Source organism: Stegostoma tigrinum, chromosome 20, assembly GCF_030684315.1.
Source record: "Stegostoma tigrinum isolate sSteTig4 chromosome 20, sSteTig4.hap1, whole genome shotgun sequence".
Lineage (NCBI taxonomy): Eukaryota > Metazoa > Chordata > Chondrichthyes > Orectolobiformes > Stegostomatidae > Stegostoma > Stegostoma tigrinum.
Genome location: NC_081373.1, coordinates 37,877,110 through 37,893,742, shown reverse-complemented (window position 1 = coordinate 37,893,742; position 16,633 = coordinate 37,877,110). Strand labels below are relative to the sequence as shown.

At 38.5% G+C, this 16,633-nt stretch overlaps 1 protein-coding gene across 1 annotated transcript in view; it reads right to left on the bottom strand.

The window, feature by feature from the left end:
* Positions 1-9,733: 9,733 nt before the first annotated feature.
* Positions 9,734-16,633, bottom strand: part of LOC125461889 (leucine-rich repeat-containing protein 27-like) — a 91,007-nt gene continuing 84,107 nt past the window's right edge. The window contains exons 9-10 of the mRNA XM_048551208.2: positions 15,453-15,579; positions 9,734-10,976 (exon numbers count right to left, since the gene is read on the bottom strand). Of these exons, the coding sequence (XP_048407165.1) occupies positions 10,920-10,976; positions 15,453-15,579 (184 nt within the window). The 3' untranslated portion in view covers positions 9,734-10,919. The remainder of the gene's footprint in view (positions 10,977-15,452; positions 15,580-16,633) is intronic.

The window sequence follows — 16,633 nt, the reverse complement described above, 5'->3', positions numbered from 1 at the left end:
TCTTCCTGCCCTGTATATCACATGTATAGTCCATTTTCTTCAGAAGAGGGATTGCTGGGGTTTCCTTTGTACAGCTGTCTCTCTCTACCCTGTTGCTGGTCTGTGCTGGTCCTGTGTGACTGAAAGGTTTTCCATTTATGGTTATTCCTTACTACCTGCCTCACACCCTCCTGTTTGTTCAACGCCTCCTTCTCCATTGATTCTATATTCTCAGATGGAGGATCAGTCATTTTTCCACTCGTTGGGGTATCTTCTTTTTTTTTCTTCTTGCCTTCCTTCTGACTGCTCCTTTTTTCAGTCATCTTATTGGAGGGTGGCATCTTACTGTCCTTTTGAAATCGTCCTTGTGTTGCCGCTTTGCGCTCTGACCTTTTGTGCATATGTGACCATTGTCTTCAACAGGCTTCCCCACACAGCTTGGCCTCTTTGCTCTCTTGGATTCTTTGCAGCCCTTAATCAGATGCCTCGCCTGTTTGCAATTCCTCCAGAGGGTCACTCTGCAGTATGCTGCTATGTGCCCTGACCTTCTGCAGATTTGAAGACTGTACCTCAAAATAAGGTGACCTTTGCTCCCTCCAATCATGAAGCTGGAGTGCAGGTGGACAGTGTTCCCACTGGCATCAACCTTCAAGGTCACCTTGACCTGCTGCTTGTTGGTCCAAATTCTGAAGGGGTCCACTACATCACTGCTGTCTCGTTCAAGCTGTACACATCTTCCCAGAGAGGTCAGGATATCTGCTGCTAGCATGTTGGGATTATTCATATGGATTGTAATGAACCGGCTCCCCTACACTCGGAGGATGAAGAATTGTGCCATAGACAGGACAGAGAGGGGGCCTTCACCTCCTTCCTCCTTAAATACCTTCAGGAGACGTTCACATTGATTTTGCTCAGGAATATCATGCTGAAAATTCCTTCCCCCACTGAGGAAATCCTGCAGACAGGAAATATCCACTGCTTGGAACCCACAGCAATCCAGGAGGGTCCTTTTCACAAAGAAGGTCCAATCAACCAGTGTTCCTTTCTCCGCCTTCTTCACAGTGACTCTGACTGTGTTTCAGACACCCTGGCCTGGGGCTCAGGTTCTTGCAGGGGTCATAGCTCTGGCTGGCTGGCCGGACACTAAATTAATATTAGGGCTAAGCCATCATAAAGATCCACCAATTGCAGGTCAACTCAGTCGACAATCCTTCAATGGACAATCTCAATCCAGCAATGATCTAGAAATCCTCTGATGGAATGGTCACTGTGTCTGGCTCAAGGGTCAGGGGCCAGGCCACTGGGAACAGATTGTGGGGCAAGGCAACAGTGCTTGGGATGGGCCGGATGACTTTTAGGTGAAAAGGATTAGTGAACAATCGATTAGGCCATACATCATAATATCACTTGATTTTAAAGTCCACACTCTGCATTTATTTCCATGTTTTTATTATAAATTCAGATGTGCACATACGTGAAGAAAAGCATCAATGCAAATTTCATGGTGTAATGCAATCACCCTCCCATTGGTGGTTCTGGAACATTTCCATTGGAGGTTGGTAATGATCGTTTACAGAATAATAACAAGGAAGTCAAAAAGAAACAAAAGAACTGTGGACGCTGGGAATCAGAAACAGAAATTTCTGGACAGACACAGCAGGTCTGGCAGCATCTGTGGAGAGTTCGCAGAGCTGTGAAGAAGGGTCACTAGACCTGAAACATTAACTCTGCTTTCTCATCACAGATGCTGCAAGACCTGCTGAGTCTTTCCAGCAATTTTATTTGTTGATCATGCAAGGCAATGTCTTCATTATATGTTCCGGTGAAAATTAAAGTGAAATGAACTTATTACTAAGTGCGTGTTGACGTAAGTTATTAAATCTGATAATCAAAACTATAAGAATGAACAATTTGTTTTGAATATCAGTTTCTTTGAAAACAGGTAAGGAAAAGATTCCTGGTTCAATAAGTAGGTAAAATCAACAGATCGGAGGAAATTAACTCCTTAAAGGAAATTTGAGCAATTCCGCATATTTTACACCACGACTGAATGTTTTTGGCTTTGCAGCAATACTCGTTGTGCAGCAGAAATTCAGTCGAATGTACAGGAGTTGGATTTCATTTGCAGGTCTGAAACGATCACCGGGAGATGTTTTCATTAAAATTCATTACATTTATTCTAAATGAAACACGTCAAACTGTTTAACGCCTACTTAATGTTTTCGGATTAAACCATTTCAGCATTTCCCCTTTTGGTCCTTGGCAAGGCCAATGTCACCAACTTAGTTGGATCACTCTTTCTTTTTATTCTCCACCACCTAATGCCCTAGCTTATTGCTCCAGTGTGTAATATGTTCTATACACTTGCTAAATCTCATCTCAAACACCTGTAAGATGTTCAGGCAAGAGTGGGATTATATAGGAGAATTAGTTAGGTACTTTGTCAACTTTTCTGTAATGTCCTCCTTCGCATATACATTAACTGTTTCTCTCCAGTAGATTTCAATCTATTCTATCCTTCCCATCCGAGCCAGTATCCGAGTGTATAAACACACTTCATGACTAGTTATAGGATAAGATTAATTGCTTCCATATTGGTACTCTGGTGATGAGGTAATACAATATCTCTCTGTGTCCAGATATGCAATGTGAGTTGATTCTATTGCAGCCCATATAGTTTCCCTTGTGTAATTGGCTGTTGCATTAAGCTTACACCTTATTTCTTCAGTCTCATACCAAAGAGACTTCTACCACTACATCTATCTAACATGTGCTTATTGTATTACCTTCTATCTCTACTACATATGGAGATATGTAATAATATCTTACATAATAATGCCAATATTCATTACCCTGTGTAATATTTCATTAGGTGTTGAATTTGGTATAACTGGGATTGCTGTAACAATGCCAATTAACATATTATTTTAAGAATATGCATATCAGTTTTATATACATATTATTAATCTCCTGAGCAGGCAGCTGTATAGACTATACTCTATATTCTGTGACAAGTTAAGCAAATGCACACCTGTTATCCACAGGGATACCACATCCTTGTGAATTTATCTCAGATTGTCTCTTATTTGCACGAGCATGCATGATGCATTAGTGCTGACCATTCCTGATCTCAATGTCTGCGGTATTTTTCGCACATTGTTCAATCAGTTAATGGTCTGTGCATGACTCTCCTGCCAGTGGCCATGCTCTGAATTAACCATGTCAGGTCTTGGTCTATACCAAGTTAGTTGTTCTAGGTTACTTGTCCTTTTTTCCAGAAATTTCTTAAGTTGGAAACTGAATGTCTGTTTGCTTTGATCAATCAATCACATTTACACCTGAGGCCCCTGCATTAAATGCCCAAGGTAGAATCAGAGGCCAGGCTATGTTGCATTTGAACATTTCCCCAAGCAAGGAGCATAGCCATTGACATTCCTTCCATTGCTAGACCAAACCAGCTGTGAGGTCACTTATTTTACCAAGGCTGTACATATTGATTGAGTCTGAATTGAACGCCAGCCAGGCAATCCAATATCAGAGAAGTTTAGAATACTGGGTACCAGCTCATGGTGTACATATTCTTATAAAACTTTATTATCCTTTTCCAACACTAGTCCAACACTGGCCTCAGCATCTGCACTTTCCCTTATTTGTAGATATTGTTTTGATAGTGGTTGATGTCGTGGTTTGATATTCTTGTAGCCAAAACCATCATGGCCCTTTACTAGAACAATGAATTATGTCCTTGCCGTTAGTTGGTAGCTGGAATGTGGGGCCATTTCATTGTTTCTGGAGCTCCTATTTCTCAATGAATGTTCATCAAATCCCATTTCGGGTCTACAATTTTGACCATTACTCATGCAACAGTCGTAGATGAACAAACCCATTTGGGATAATGGGTTTACCCAATTCATAAATTGGTCTATTCTAGCCAAAAAATAGGTCTTCCCACTCTGTGGGAATGCTATTTGTAATTGCTCCCACAGCCCCTGAGATGGGAGATTATACAACGTGTGGACTTTGACTGATCTTCCCAGGTTATGTAAGCCATTTACCAAGCTTCGCTCACAAAGTTTTGTTGTGTCTGTTGCCATTCCTTGCCACTACCAGCAGCTGCCCATTTCTTCCATCAATAGTGTGCATTTCCTTCTATGTTTTCATAAAGTTATGCTGACTGCAGCATGGTGCTACCACCCCTTTTCTCTTACTGCCAGATACCATCAAAGACCTTGCTTTTGTGCACCTCCTGTGCAGTTGTAACCCTGTATGCCTTGCTTTGTCTCAACACCCTATGATCTGCATGTTCTTGCATGTTATGATCTGCCTGAACTGCTCACAAAACAAAACTTTTCATTGCACTTAGATATACATGGCAACCACAAATCAGATCAAATTAGTGTATTTTGCCATTCTGTTTTTCCCATCACCTTCTCTCCTCTTCTGTGTCTCTGTTTAAATCTACATTGTTCAACTCCTCAAGTGTACTTACTGTCTCTGCCATTCAGCATTGAGACCCACATGCTACGTCTTCCTTAATTGCCTCATCTGCACTTGGCTAGCTACTTTGAAGGTAGTTCTCATCTGGTCTACTTTATCCTTGATCGTTGCTGCCTTTAGTGGTAGTCTGGCAGCTTTGACTAATACCACAGTTGCTCCCTCATGCTGTACACCCTTATCCTCTAACAACTCCATGTTACCATATCAATGAGTACTACACCAAAGGTATAGCGATTGTCAGAGTAAAAAAAAAGCCCATTTATTGAGGTAGCATGTTGAATGTAGCAATCTGTATCTAACCTTCCAATTTGATTTAAAACTTTATTTTTTCTCTCTGCCTGTTCACTATCAATTTGTGATGGTATTGCCTAATTACAAATGATCTCATTCAGCAACATTCTCTTTCAAAATTGTTGCTAATTTTTGATGACTGCCATTTAGGTATAAATGCTTTAACCACCAAGTCAAATGAGCCTACAAGATTCCACGGTTCATTTTATTTGAAACTGTATCCAACTAGTGGATACTCCTTTATTCATTCATAGATATGGGCAGAGCTGCATGGGTCAGCATTTATTGTCAACCCTTAGCTGCCTTTGCCAAAGTGGTGGTGAGCTGCCTTCTTGAAATGCTGCGGTCCATTTGGTGTAGGTATGCCCACAATACCATCAGGGAAGGAGTTCAACACTTTGACTCAATGACACAAGAAGGAAGGATGATATATTTCCAAGTCAGGACAGTGAGTGGATTGGAAGGGAACTTGCAGGTGGTAGTGTTTCTGTAATCTACTGTCCTTGTCCTTCTAGCTGGTAATGGTCACGGGTTTGGAAGGTTTCTAAGGAGCTTCAGTGAATTATTGCAGTGCATCTTGTGGGTGGTACACACTGCTGCTACTGAGTGTCAGCAGTGGATGCTGGTGGACATGAAACCAATCATGTGGGGTGCTTCATCCTGGATGGTATTGAGTTTCTTGAGTAATGTTTGAGTTACACTTATCCAGAAATGTGGGGAGTATTCCATCGTACTCATGACTTGTGCCTTATCAATGGTAGAAAGACTTTGGGGAGTCAGTAGGGCAGTTATTTTCTGCATAATTCCCAAACCTTGACCTGCTGTTGTAGATCCTATTTAATTGGCCAGCCCAATTCAGTTTCTGATCAATGGTAACCCCTAGGATGTTGACAATAGGGAAGTCAGCAGTGGTAATGCCATTAAATGACAAGTTAGTTTTTCTCTTGCTTGAAATGGCCATTGCCCACTTATGTGAATGTTCAGTCCAAGCCTAGATATTTTCCAGGTCTCATTGCATTTATCCATGGACTGCCTAATATTTTAGAAGTTGCATTCATCACTAACACACTTCTGACCTTATGATTGGAAGGAAGGTCATTGATCAATTAGCTGTGGATGTTTGAGCCCGGGGCACTACTATGACAAACTCCTGCAAAGATGTCCTGGAGCCAATATGACTCACCACCAACAACCAAAAAATCCTCCTGTATGCTCTTCCAGCATTTCCTCTAATTCCAGTTGAGTCTAGTTTTGCTCAAGGTCCTCAATGCCATACATGATCTAATGCTGCCTAGATATTAAGGGCAAGCGCTCTCACTTTAAAGGTTCAGTTTCCATTTCGCACCAGAAGCAATATAATGCAGAAATTATAATTTTAAATATTTTTAGTTGGATAAAATGCAGGTAACAAGAAGAGGGTTAAGGTAGAACTTCTGCCGTTATTTTCCCCTTGAAGATAATTTTGTTCAAAATAATTTTTTTTCTTATTGACAGAGATCAGTGTCAGTAAAGTGTAATTTAAAGTTTAAATAATAATCAATTGGACAATATGTGAGCCAAAGTAGATTGCAGTGCTTTAGGCAGGCAGCGTTATTAACGGCATAGGGAAAGTTCATCCTTTTCTTGAGGATCGAGTGTCTTTGCAGTTGTTACCAGAACACTTTTGAAGCCAACATCCTGCAGGATAGGTTAATCCTATCCAGCTCATTAATGCTTAAACTGCAACAATATGCCTTGAAAAAGCTGTAAGTCTCTAAATTTTAGAGATAGTAGGAACTGCAGATGCTGGAGAATTCCTACCTCCTCACCTATACTCATCCTTACTGGCTTCATCCCCACCTCTTTGACCGGTCTGTCTCCTCTCCACCTATCTTCTCCTCTATCCATCTTCTATCCGCCTCCCCCTATCTCCCTATTTATTTCAGAACCCCCTTCCCTCCCTTATTTCTGAAGAAGGGTCAGGCCTGAAACATCAGCCTTCCTGCTCCTCTGATACTGTTTGGCCTGTTGTGTTCATCCAGCTCCACACCTTGTTATTTCAGTCTCTACATTTCATCACTTTCTAATTTGCACTTCTTCCTTTGGATTGAAGCAATGGAACTTGTTCCCATAGGCACATAGTATATACTCTGCATATTGGTCAAACAAGAGATGCTATTGGTGAAAATTTGTCCACTGTTTTGTTATTGAGACTCTTAAACACAGCGAAAGGTTTTCATGAGACATACACCTGAAGACAATAGGAGACCAATGGAGCAATAGATAGCTATTATAAAACAATATTGCAAAGCTTTTAATTTCACTGTCCATTGAGGCTAATTAATCGCATCTATAAAATTCAAAATTATAATTAAAAAACAAATAGCTTGATGCCAAAGGCCATTTTGGCATTCACATAATACCCTGTGGCTAGTTTGTTATGATGTCTCCTAGTTCGTTATGATGGGTTACAGTATAATGTGAGAAAAATCTCATTCTATGCACTAGGAGTATGTTGAATTAGCTGGTGAGTGCTAAGTTGGTACCACAAAATTTATGATAAATTCTCATACCCATGTTGGTGAGGAGAGTGAGCTTTTTTGGCATTATTACAGGTGGTTAAGCACCTGTAATAACTGGCTAAAACCATGAACTTAAGTTCATACATAAAAGGTTCCCACTTCATCTAAATTACCAAAGACAAGGAAACACCTCGATGAATTATCAGTGACAATAGCCACTAATTTGTTTCTACTCTAAATCATGATGGATGAGAAGGAAATTACTACAAACATTGAGTTATATTAATAATTTGAAGTATGTAATATGCTGCATTTTAGTAAATTAAACAATATACTTGAACGTTATTGAATATTGTTGCATTGTTGGAAAGGTGGCATCAGACCCTAAAGACCATGCTGTGGGCTTATTGCAAGGGTTACCCAAATGATTGGGACAAAGGTATCCCATTTATTTGATTTGCTATTAGAGTTGTTCAAATGAATCAATCCAGTTTACTCCATTTGAATTGATATTCAGAAATGAAGTAAGAGGCCCTTTAAAATTAATTAAGGAAAAATTAATACGTCTAAAGTCAGAGATCTCACTGTTGGATTATGCATCTGAGATGAGAGAAAGAGTAAACAGAGTAAATAAATTAGCTAGACTACATTTGAAGATGGCATAGCGTCTAATGAAGCACGAAGCAGATAAGAAATCCACAATTCATACATTTGCCCATGAGGAAGAGTATTAGTGTTGTTACTTGTGGTGACAAAGCAAGGTTTAGTTGTCCCTATCAGATTGACAGGAAAGTCAGTCACTTGGATTACCTGGTAAAATGGCAGATAGGAAAAAAAAATTATCGGGTACGTCACATGAACATGCTGCAACTGTGACAGGGAAAGGGAACTGAGAAACAGGTATTAGTTACTGCCACTCAGTGTGAGGACTCAAATCCAGATGATTTTGATTTTGATGTGCCTCAGAATAAATTGAATAATGAAATAGACCTTAAAGAATGGGATAGGATAGTGAGTTATCAGTCCCAGGAACAGAGAACTGAATTGAAAGATTTGTGCAGCGCTATGAGGCCATATGTAAAAATAGAATGGGGTGGACTAATGCTATAGTACTTGAGATTGACATAGAGAATGCTGTTCCAATACAACAATGCCCTTACAGGTATAATCCTCTCAAAGCAGTGCAAGTTCAGAAGGTAGGGAAAGTGATGCTCCAAGATGACATCATTGAGCCGAATCAAAACAAGCAGAGGTCGCCAATCATGTTGGTTCCCAAACCTGATGGTACTCAATGATTCTGCATAAATTATCAGAAGAGCAACGCCATGACCAAATCAGATTCATGCCAATTCCAAGGCTGGAGGACTGTGTGGAAAAATTAGGACAAGCCACTTAGATCACAAAGTTGGACTTGCTTCGCGGTTAGTGGCAAGTACCTTTGTTGAAGAAAGTGAAAGAAATTTCTGCTTTTGTAAACCCACATGGGCTATATCAATTCAAAGTAATACCCTTCGGAATAAAAATTGCACCAGCCACTTTTCAAATACTTATGAACAGAGTTATGGCAGGGTTAACTAATTGCACTGTCTACACATATGCCTTAGTGATCTTTAGCCAATTGTGAGCATTTGACAGAATTCTTTGAGACACAGAAGGCATGGTTGGTCATAAACTTGGTGAAAAAAACAGAATTCACAAAAATGGAAGTGACGTTCATAGGGCACATCGTCAGACACGGACGGATGATACGGAGGAATGTGAAGATGGAGGCCTTTGAGGAATTTCCAAGACCATCCTCAAAGAAGGAAAATCTATAATTTTTGGAATTGAGCAGATTCTCTGGGAAATTTGTACCAAACCTTAGTAATGTGGTGGCAGGGCTGACAGATGTTAAAAAAGATGAAATATCGGTGGACTTAACAATGACACGGGGCTTTTGAGAATTTAAAAGCAGTGTTAACAACCACACCAGTTTTAGACACATCAAATGTCTTGAAACCCTTTAAAGTTGCCATTGACACAAGCAATGGCGGGGTTGGAACTGTGTTGTTACAGGAGGATGATTGTGGAATTGAAAGGCCAATCAGTTATTTTTCAAATAAACTTAGTATCAACCAGAGAAGATACTCAACCATCGAAAAAGAATTATTCAGATTGCTACTGACCTTACAACATTTTAATATTTCCATTGCGAACAATGTATCAGAGACAGTTATGTATAACGATTGCAATGCTTTGATATTTTTTAAATACTTAAGGACATTAACACCAGATTATTTTGTTGGAGACTTATGTTACAAGCATTTAATTTACAGATTGTACATGTTGCGGGTCATGAAAATGTTATTGCAGATGCATTATCGCAGGTTTAACAGAAAAGTGTGTATATAAGATAGGAACGGCAATGTTCAATGTTATATGTATGTAAAATATATTTATAGAATTTATGAAATGTGTAACTCTAGATTAATGACCCGTGGATCTAGTCATAATAACATTAAGGTTTTAAAAAATGAAGCCATCTTTTTATAGTGATGGTTCTTTTTTTAAGGCAGGAGTTGTTGTGAAGTTGAGCAGAGTACTTGTGGATTGGAAGGAAGGATGGTAGAAATTGGTGTTTGTATAATATTGATGTTTATAAAATGTTGGGAGCGAAAACAGTGTGTGGTCTCTTTAAAAGATTATCTGCTTTTTAGAGGCTTGGAGATTTAAAACAAAAGTCTGCGGATAGTTAATGGGTTTGCAGGTGCACAGAGCATCTGAATTATAATATTTATAATAAAGGCTGTACAGTTAGCTACACAGTTTTGTTTTGTTATCAAGACAAGTTTTGACTTAGCCAATTAATTTAAACCAGGTACTTAGAAGCTAAAAACCAATTAAATTTAAATCTGATGGTTTTGACCACATAGGGCCAGTCCTATTGTAAGAAATTGATATGTCATCAAGGGTATAAAAGACGGGGACATTTGCAGAATCAGTAGAGAGCGAACTACCATCTGCTAAGAGATTAGCTCTCTCAGCTCTTAGAGAAAGCATAATCTAAATAAAGGGACTTCAGCACTCTTAGTTAATATTCCTGAATAAAAGGAGGCCATCAGAATTCTGTTTTATTCGTGAATAGTTAGTAGCTAGAAGAGGTTTATTCAGTTTGTTATTAGTTCAGTTAATTTGTTCATTGTTAGAGTTAGATAAATAAATTGTTACTTGTTGATTATGAGTGTCAGGGGTTTATTTTATTAACCACTCCCTTATAATTGATTGGGAATTCTTTTAACAGATTATAAGGCGAGGTGCTCCTCTCTGGGTATTTTGGTTTAAGCTATCAGAGTGGGGTCAATCTCTACCTTATAACAATATGTCAAACGAAAAGCTTTAATAACCTATTAATTATTTCTTGCTGCAGACAGGTATTATAAGGTAGCATGTTTTGAACAGCATATACCAATTGAACATAGCTATTGATGAAATTTCACTTTAGACAGAATATTAAATACAATATTCCCATTTATTGCACTTCCATTATCAACTGTAGATATTCTTCAGTGTTGTGATAGTCCATTATCATTCCTTGATAAAAATAGCATTTTGGGAATGGATAGTACATGAATTTATGGATAAAGGTCCTCCAACAATCAAAATAATGTTATTTTATGAGAGATTCCCTATGATTTTTCTTCTAGCAAGTGTAGATTTCAGTTCTGTAGCCTACACAAAAAGAGAAAAAGAAATATTTAAACAGATTAAAAGTTATATTCGTATGAAAGTAATGTGAGAATTTGACACAACACAGCGTGGAACTGGAGGATAGACAAGATAGCATCAGAGGAGCCGGAGAGTTGATGTTACAGGTCTAAACCCTTCTTCAGAAAAAAGCATCTGAAGAAGGGTCCTGACCTGTATTATCAATCTTCCTGCTCCTCCGATGCTGCCTGGCCTGCTGTTTTCCTCCAACTACACACTGTGTTATCTATGACTCCAGCATCTGCAGCTCTTACTGTCTCTGTCATGGAATGTTACTTCTATCTGTTTGCCACTATTATCAACACTACGTATGAGGTAAAGTTTCCTTCCTTGTGTCATCTCTCTTAATCAGACACTCTGTGAAGTGAAAATAAGCTCTTGAAAGTAAGGTTTCCAATCAAAGTTCACTTCAACAAAGTTTCAAAAGTTCACGCTCCAGATTGCTCAGAAGTAATTTGGAATAATAAGCTTAACTTCTAATTGCAACCTGAAGGAATGACATGCCTGAACTAACAAAGATCTAGGAAGAAGATCAACTGAAACTGTACAAATTTCCAATACTGACACCTTCAAGTAAGATTAAGGAATTCAAAAAAGACAAAAGACACTTTTTTAGATAAGTCCAAACCTGCTTGCAAAATCTGCAATAAAAGCATTACATTAAAACTCCCAAGTTTAGCATTCCATTCATTTCAGCATATCGTGGTCTGACTAAAATAAAAGTTTTGGCAGAAAAACATTGAATAATGATTTCACTGCCTGCTGTATTTTGTTGTTAGGTTTTCCAGTTGCCTATGTTTACAGGCTTCTGCAGTAGTACCATTTCAGAAATGTAAAATTTGGGCTGATCATGTTAAAGAATGCTATGGAAATTTGCAGCATACAGAATGTGGAAATTGAAATAATGTGAATGTAAAACACATGCAGACATTATACTTTAATATTACTTGCAGTTGTACACTGACCTGTAAAATGATCAGAGAAGATATGAAGATGTGGGCTGGTGGAGCATTGGAGAAGCATGGTTCTGCAGCAGATGCAACTCAGCAGCAGCTGAGCTTTAATGTCAAATACACACTAATTGAAACTGTACTTCCTATGGGGAGGCACTCAGTTTTAAGTTCATAATAGGGCTTGTTCAATACTTAAAGTTCCTTTAATTTCCCATTTCTTGTGTCAAGAAGGCACTGGACTTTTTTTTCTCCCGTTTCAATCATCAAGCCTGCACTGTGTTTCAAAATGGTTACGGCTGATCCTCTATCTGAATGCCATATTCCTGCTTTCTCTCCATATCCCTTGATGACTTTAAAATATAAATAATTACCATCTCTTTCTTGAATATGTGGAGTTAGTTTGAGATCCACAGCCTTCTTTGAGAAAGAATTCCACAGGATCACAACATTTGATAGAAGATATATTTTCTAACATCAATCCTAAATGGTACACCCCACATCCTGAGACTTTGTCTCCTGGTTCTAGGTTCCCCAACCTGGGAAAACATTCTCCTGCATTCAGTCTGTACAGCCCTGTTTGAATTTTATACATTTCATTCAGATCCCCTCGAATCCTTCTTAGCTCTATTGAATACAGATAATTTTTTTCTCATATGGCGTCCCCGCTATCCCCATAATTAGCATAATGAAAATCTGCTGCATTGCCGCTGTGGCAAGCATATCATTTCTTAGGTAAGAGACCCCTCAAAATTGTGTGCAGTACTCCAGGAGGAGCTTTTTCTGATCAAGGGTCTAGGCCCGAAATGTCAGCTTTTGTGCTCCTAAGATGCTGCTTGGCCTGCTGTGTTCATCCAGCTCCACAGTTTGTTATCTGCAATACTCCAGGTACAGTCTCACTAAAGCCCTGTATTACTGCAGTAAGACATCCCTACTTCAGGACTGAAATCCTTTTGCAATGAAAGCCAATATACCCCTTGCCTTGTTTCCTCTAATAGTTCCTGTTTGCTTTAACTACACCTAATGGTAACAGAATAAGTAGGATGAAAATGGATTGATATGATTTGACTGAAGTAGGCTGACATAATGGGAACAGTCTGACTGAAAGCATGGCAGCTGAGCTTAAAGGAAAAATGTACTACATTCACAGGAATTTTATACATATACAAAACATCAAATACATTATTATGGTGCTGTTCACCAGGATTCAGATAATAGGCTGTTTTATAACACTAAGTCTTTAGTTTCTATGCTTCCTTTTTCTACCAAATGCAGCTTTGATGTTTGAAGTAGGTTTTTCCTGTTATAAAGAATGGGCAGGATTTGTTCATTCAATACAAGCTGAGTAATGTAGATGTTGCCAGAAACAATAGAAAGATTAGAATAGCCTTTATTGTCACGTGCACATGAGTGAGTGCAGAGAAAGGTTTGTACTGTCACCTCTTGGTGCCACATTAGGTACAGGATACCTAAGTACCGATACTTTAAATGCTGTTAAAGAATTGAAATAGTAAAAGAAAGACTTGCTTGGGAATGTAGAGTTCAAAAGTCCAGAATGATAATGGAAAGTATCTTTAAAGAACACAAATGACAGTCCTTTCTCACTGAATCCGTGCCGGCTGGACTTCAGAATACATGGTCTTGCTGCCTCCACACGCTAGAACCCCAGTTCTTCTACTTTTTGTGGTCGTCAAGAGCTTAGTCTGGTTTTCTTCTTGGTTGAAAAATAATGGCATTGCAGTAGCAAGAAAATTTTATTTCCATGTACATCTCTACTGGAGTAAGTCAGCTAAGACAATTAATAAAATCACACGCTTCTCCCGCTGTTAACATCACTTCTGAACATAAAGCATCCTGAATTTAGCTAATCCTTTTGCTCAACTGGATGGTTTTGCATTCAAGTCTCTGTGTAAACTTCAACATCTTTTGGTGGAGATTGACGAAGTAGATTGTCTGTTCACTTATCTCATTACTGTTTGTGAAATCTTGCTGTGTACAAATCCAATGATACATTTACCTAAAGCGCAAACTAGAAAATGCATAGCCAGAAGCAATTCAGCCCATTGCTATACCTGTGCCACTTCAAATAAAGTGACCCAATCTAATTCTGCTTTCGGACTCCCGATTTAAAGATCTTTAGATTGTGGTACTTCAGGTGTGCAAGTAATGTTTTGTTTTTAAATGTGATGAGTATTTCTGCCTCCATCAGTCTTTCAGCGACTTCCAGAGCCACACCCCTCCACTGCCCTCCAGCTGAAAGCATTTCTCTTCAACTCATCTTTAACCCTTCTGCCAATTACTTTAACTCTATGCCTTCAGTTACTAACCTTTCTGTAAGTAAACCAAATCCTTCCTATCCAATTTAACTAGACCATTCATAATTGTGTCAGTGGTGATGAGCCTCAACCTTCTCTGTTTGCTTGATTAGGTTGCTCTCCCAAATACATTATAACACACTGCCCCCAGCTGACCAGTCCCATGGTATCCTCCTGCAATTTACACTTCTTTTTCCACACTATCAATCAAATGATTGATTTTGTTATGTCTACAAACTTGTGAGTCATGACCATTGATGTAGAACACAAAATGCAAAGGGTCACATTCTGTACACTGGAAAATCCAAACAGAAATAACAATGCAGTTACAAAAACACAAAGATCCATTATACTTTGCACCATGCCTCTGAGCCCATTTTGGACTCAACTCACTTTTTTCCCTTGGAATTTTCATGGCTCTTATTCCTCTGAATGGTTTACAAGATAGGACACCTATCAAAACATGGTTAATGTCTATGTTGACAACATCAAACATAGTAACATCGTCCTTGTATCTGTTCAAAAATTAGTCATACCAATGGCGATGTTTCAGAAGTCAGCTCAGAGCAGCTTTAGAATGTTGTGAAAGGCACTATGTGAACACATGTCCTTCCTTTATTTACAATTTTGCACATTCAAGTGGCAAGAAGTAAAACTGGAAAATAAAAGCTTTTTAATGTGCGATGTATATCTCTTCAATGTTGTCAGTTACTTTGATCAGTGGTCGTGTGTTACTTCTTTTTTAGGGCTTCTTAGTTACATATATATTTTCCTACAGTCTTATCCTTTTCCATACACTCAGTGAAGAAACAGAGTTTCTACTTTAACTCATTATCTTGCTGAACCCAAAAGCTGTGGACTCCTTGTATCAGTAAACCAAATCTTATAATTGAAATACAGATTCTGTCGATTGCTTAACTTTCTCTTTGGTTCTCTGAAAGTTAACGGTCTCAGTACCAGAAGTAGCCTCTCTTTCAAAGTAAAAGTATAATAGTTGCCCAATAGAATTTGTTTTCAAAAAGACTCCCATGAATGTGATAGCTTTTCTCATTCCTATTCTTAAATAGTTCTTACTAGTAAAAACCTTCAAAAAAAGTAATAAATTAATTGGTTATAAAAATACAAAAACAACACTAAATTTAACTTATGCAAGCAAGAATGTTTGATGAACACACAATTTCTAAATCCGCTTTTGCAGTCGCCAATTCTTCTTGAAGGCTTCCTTTTTGTCTTTTCCTTCTTTCTCGTAGCAGTTTGATATGTTGCTGAATCCGTTCCCTCAGTTCTTGATCTTTCACTGCTCTACAGAATAATAAATAAAAATACATTGAACTTCCAAAGAATCTCTGAATTCAAGATTGAAATTGCTTACTTGCTTTGTGAAACTATGTGGACACGACTACTTAACTCTTATACTTTCAGATGTAAAAGTTTGATCATGAGTAAATAATAAATTAGAAAATTAAAGAAAGTAACGGTGCCATAATTGCAGTGTCTGACAAAAAAAAATTCTCTATTAATCTGCTCTCAATATTTGCATTCCTTCAAAACCGAAACAATGACACATCAGAATGCTGAGCATAGAAATGTTAGATCACATTAAACATACAATGCACCTTTCTTCACAGTGAAATAAATACATAGTATAAGACATCAGCTGAAGTTATTGTCATTGCTTTCTTTCTAAATTGTTCTTCCAGAGAAACTGCAGTAGAAATAGTGTATTTATTTTAGCAAAGGAAATATAAATATTCAGTTAAAAAACAAAAACAGATCTCAATGGAAGAGACAACACAGTGTGGAGCTGGAGGAACGCAGCAGGCCAGGCAGCTTCAGAGGTGCAGGCAAGTTGATAGTTCAGGTCAGGACCCTTCTCAGAAAATGGATCTCAGTGGAAGATAAATTCTAATAAAGTCCAAAATCCAAAGGCTGATTTCTGCAGAAATCCTCGGGACACATCATCCTCGTGTAATCCCCATGCCACACCTCTTGTTACTCCTCCTCATCTACCATTTATTGTTGGTGTCTGACCATAGCAATCTTAGTGTAGTGTGAGTCTAACATTCACAGTCTGAAGATTAATTACAGAGCACCCTGAGGCAGCCTAAAGATCAGAACAATTGATACAGCATGTCAAATGCCTGGTCAATAGAATTTCTGCCTCTAGTGTCGATATTTCCTGATCAACCAGTTCCAAAATGTTATTACACACCTCTTGAAATAACTTCACAGAAGCCGGTATCCCGTCATCAAGTTACTCTTATTTATATGTGGGAAGTCCTTGACACTGATCCACTCCCTCAGAGCCAGCTCTCATAGTGTCCAGATGCCTGACACTTCTGTTCCTATCTGTCAG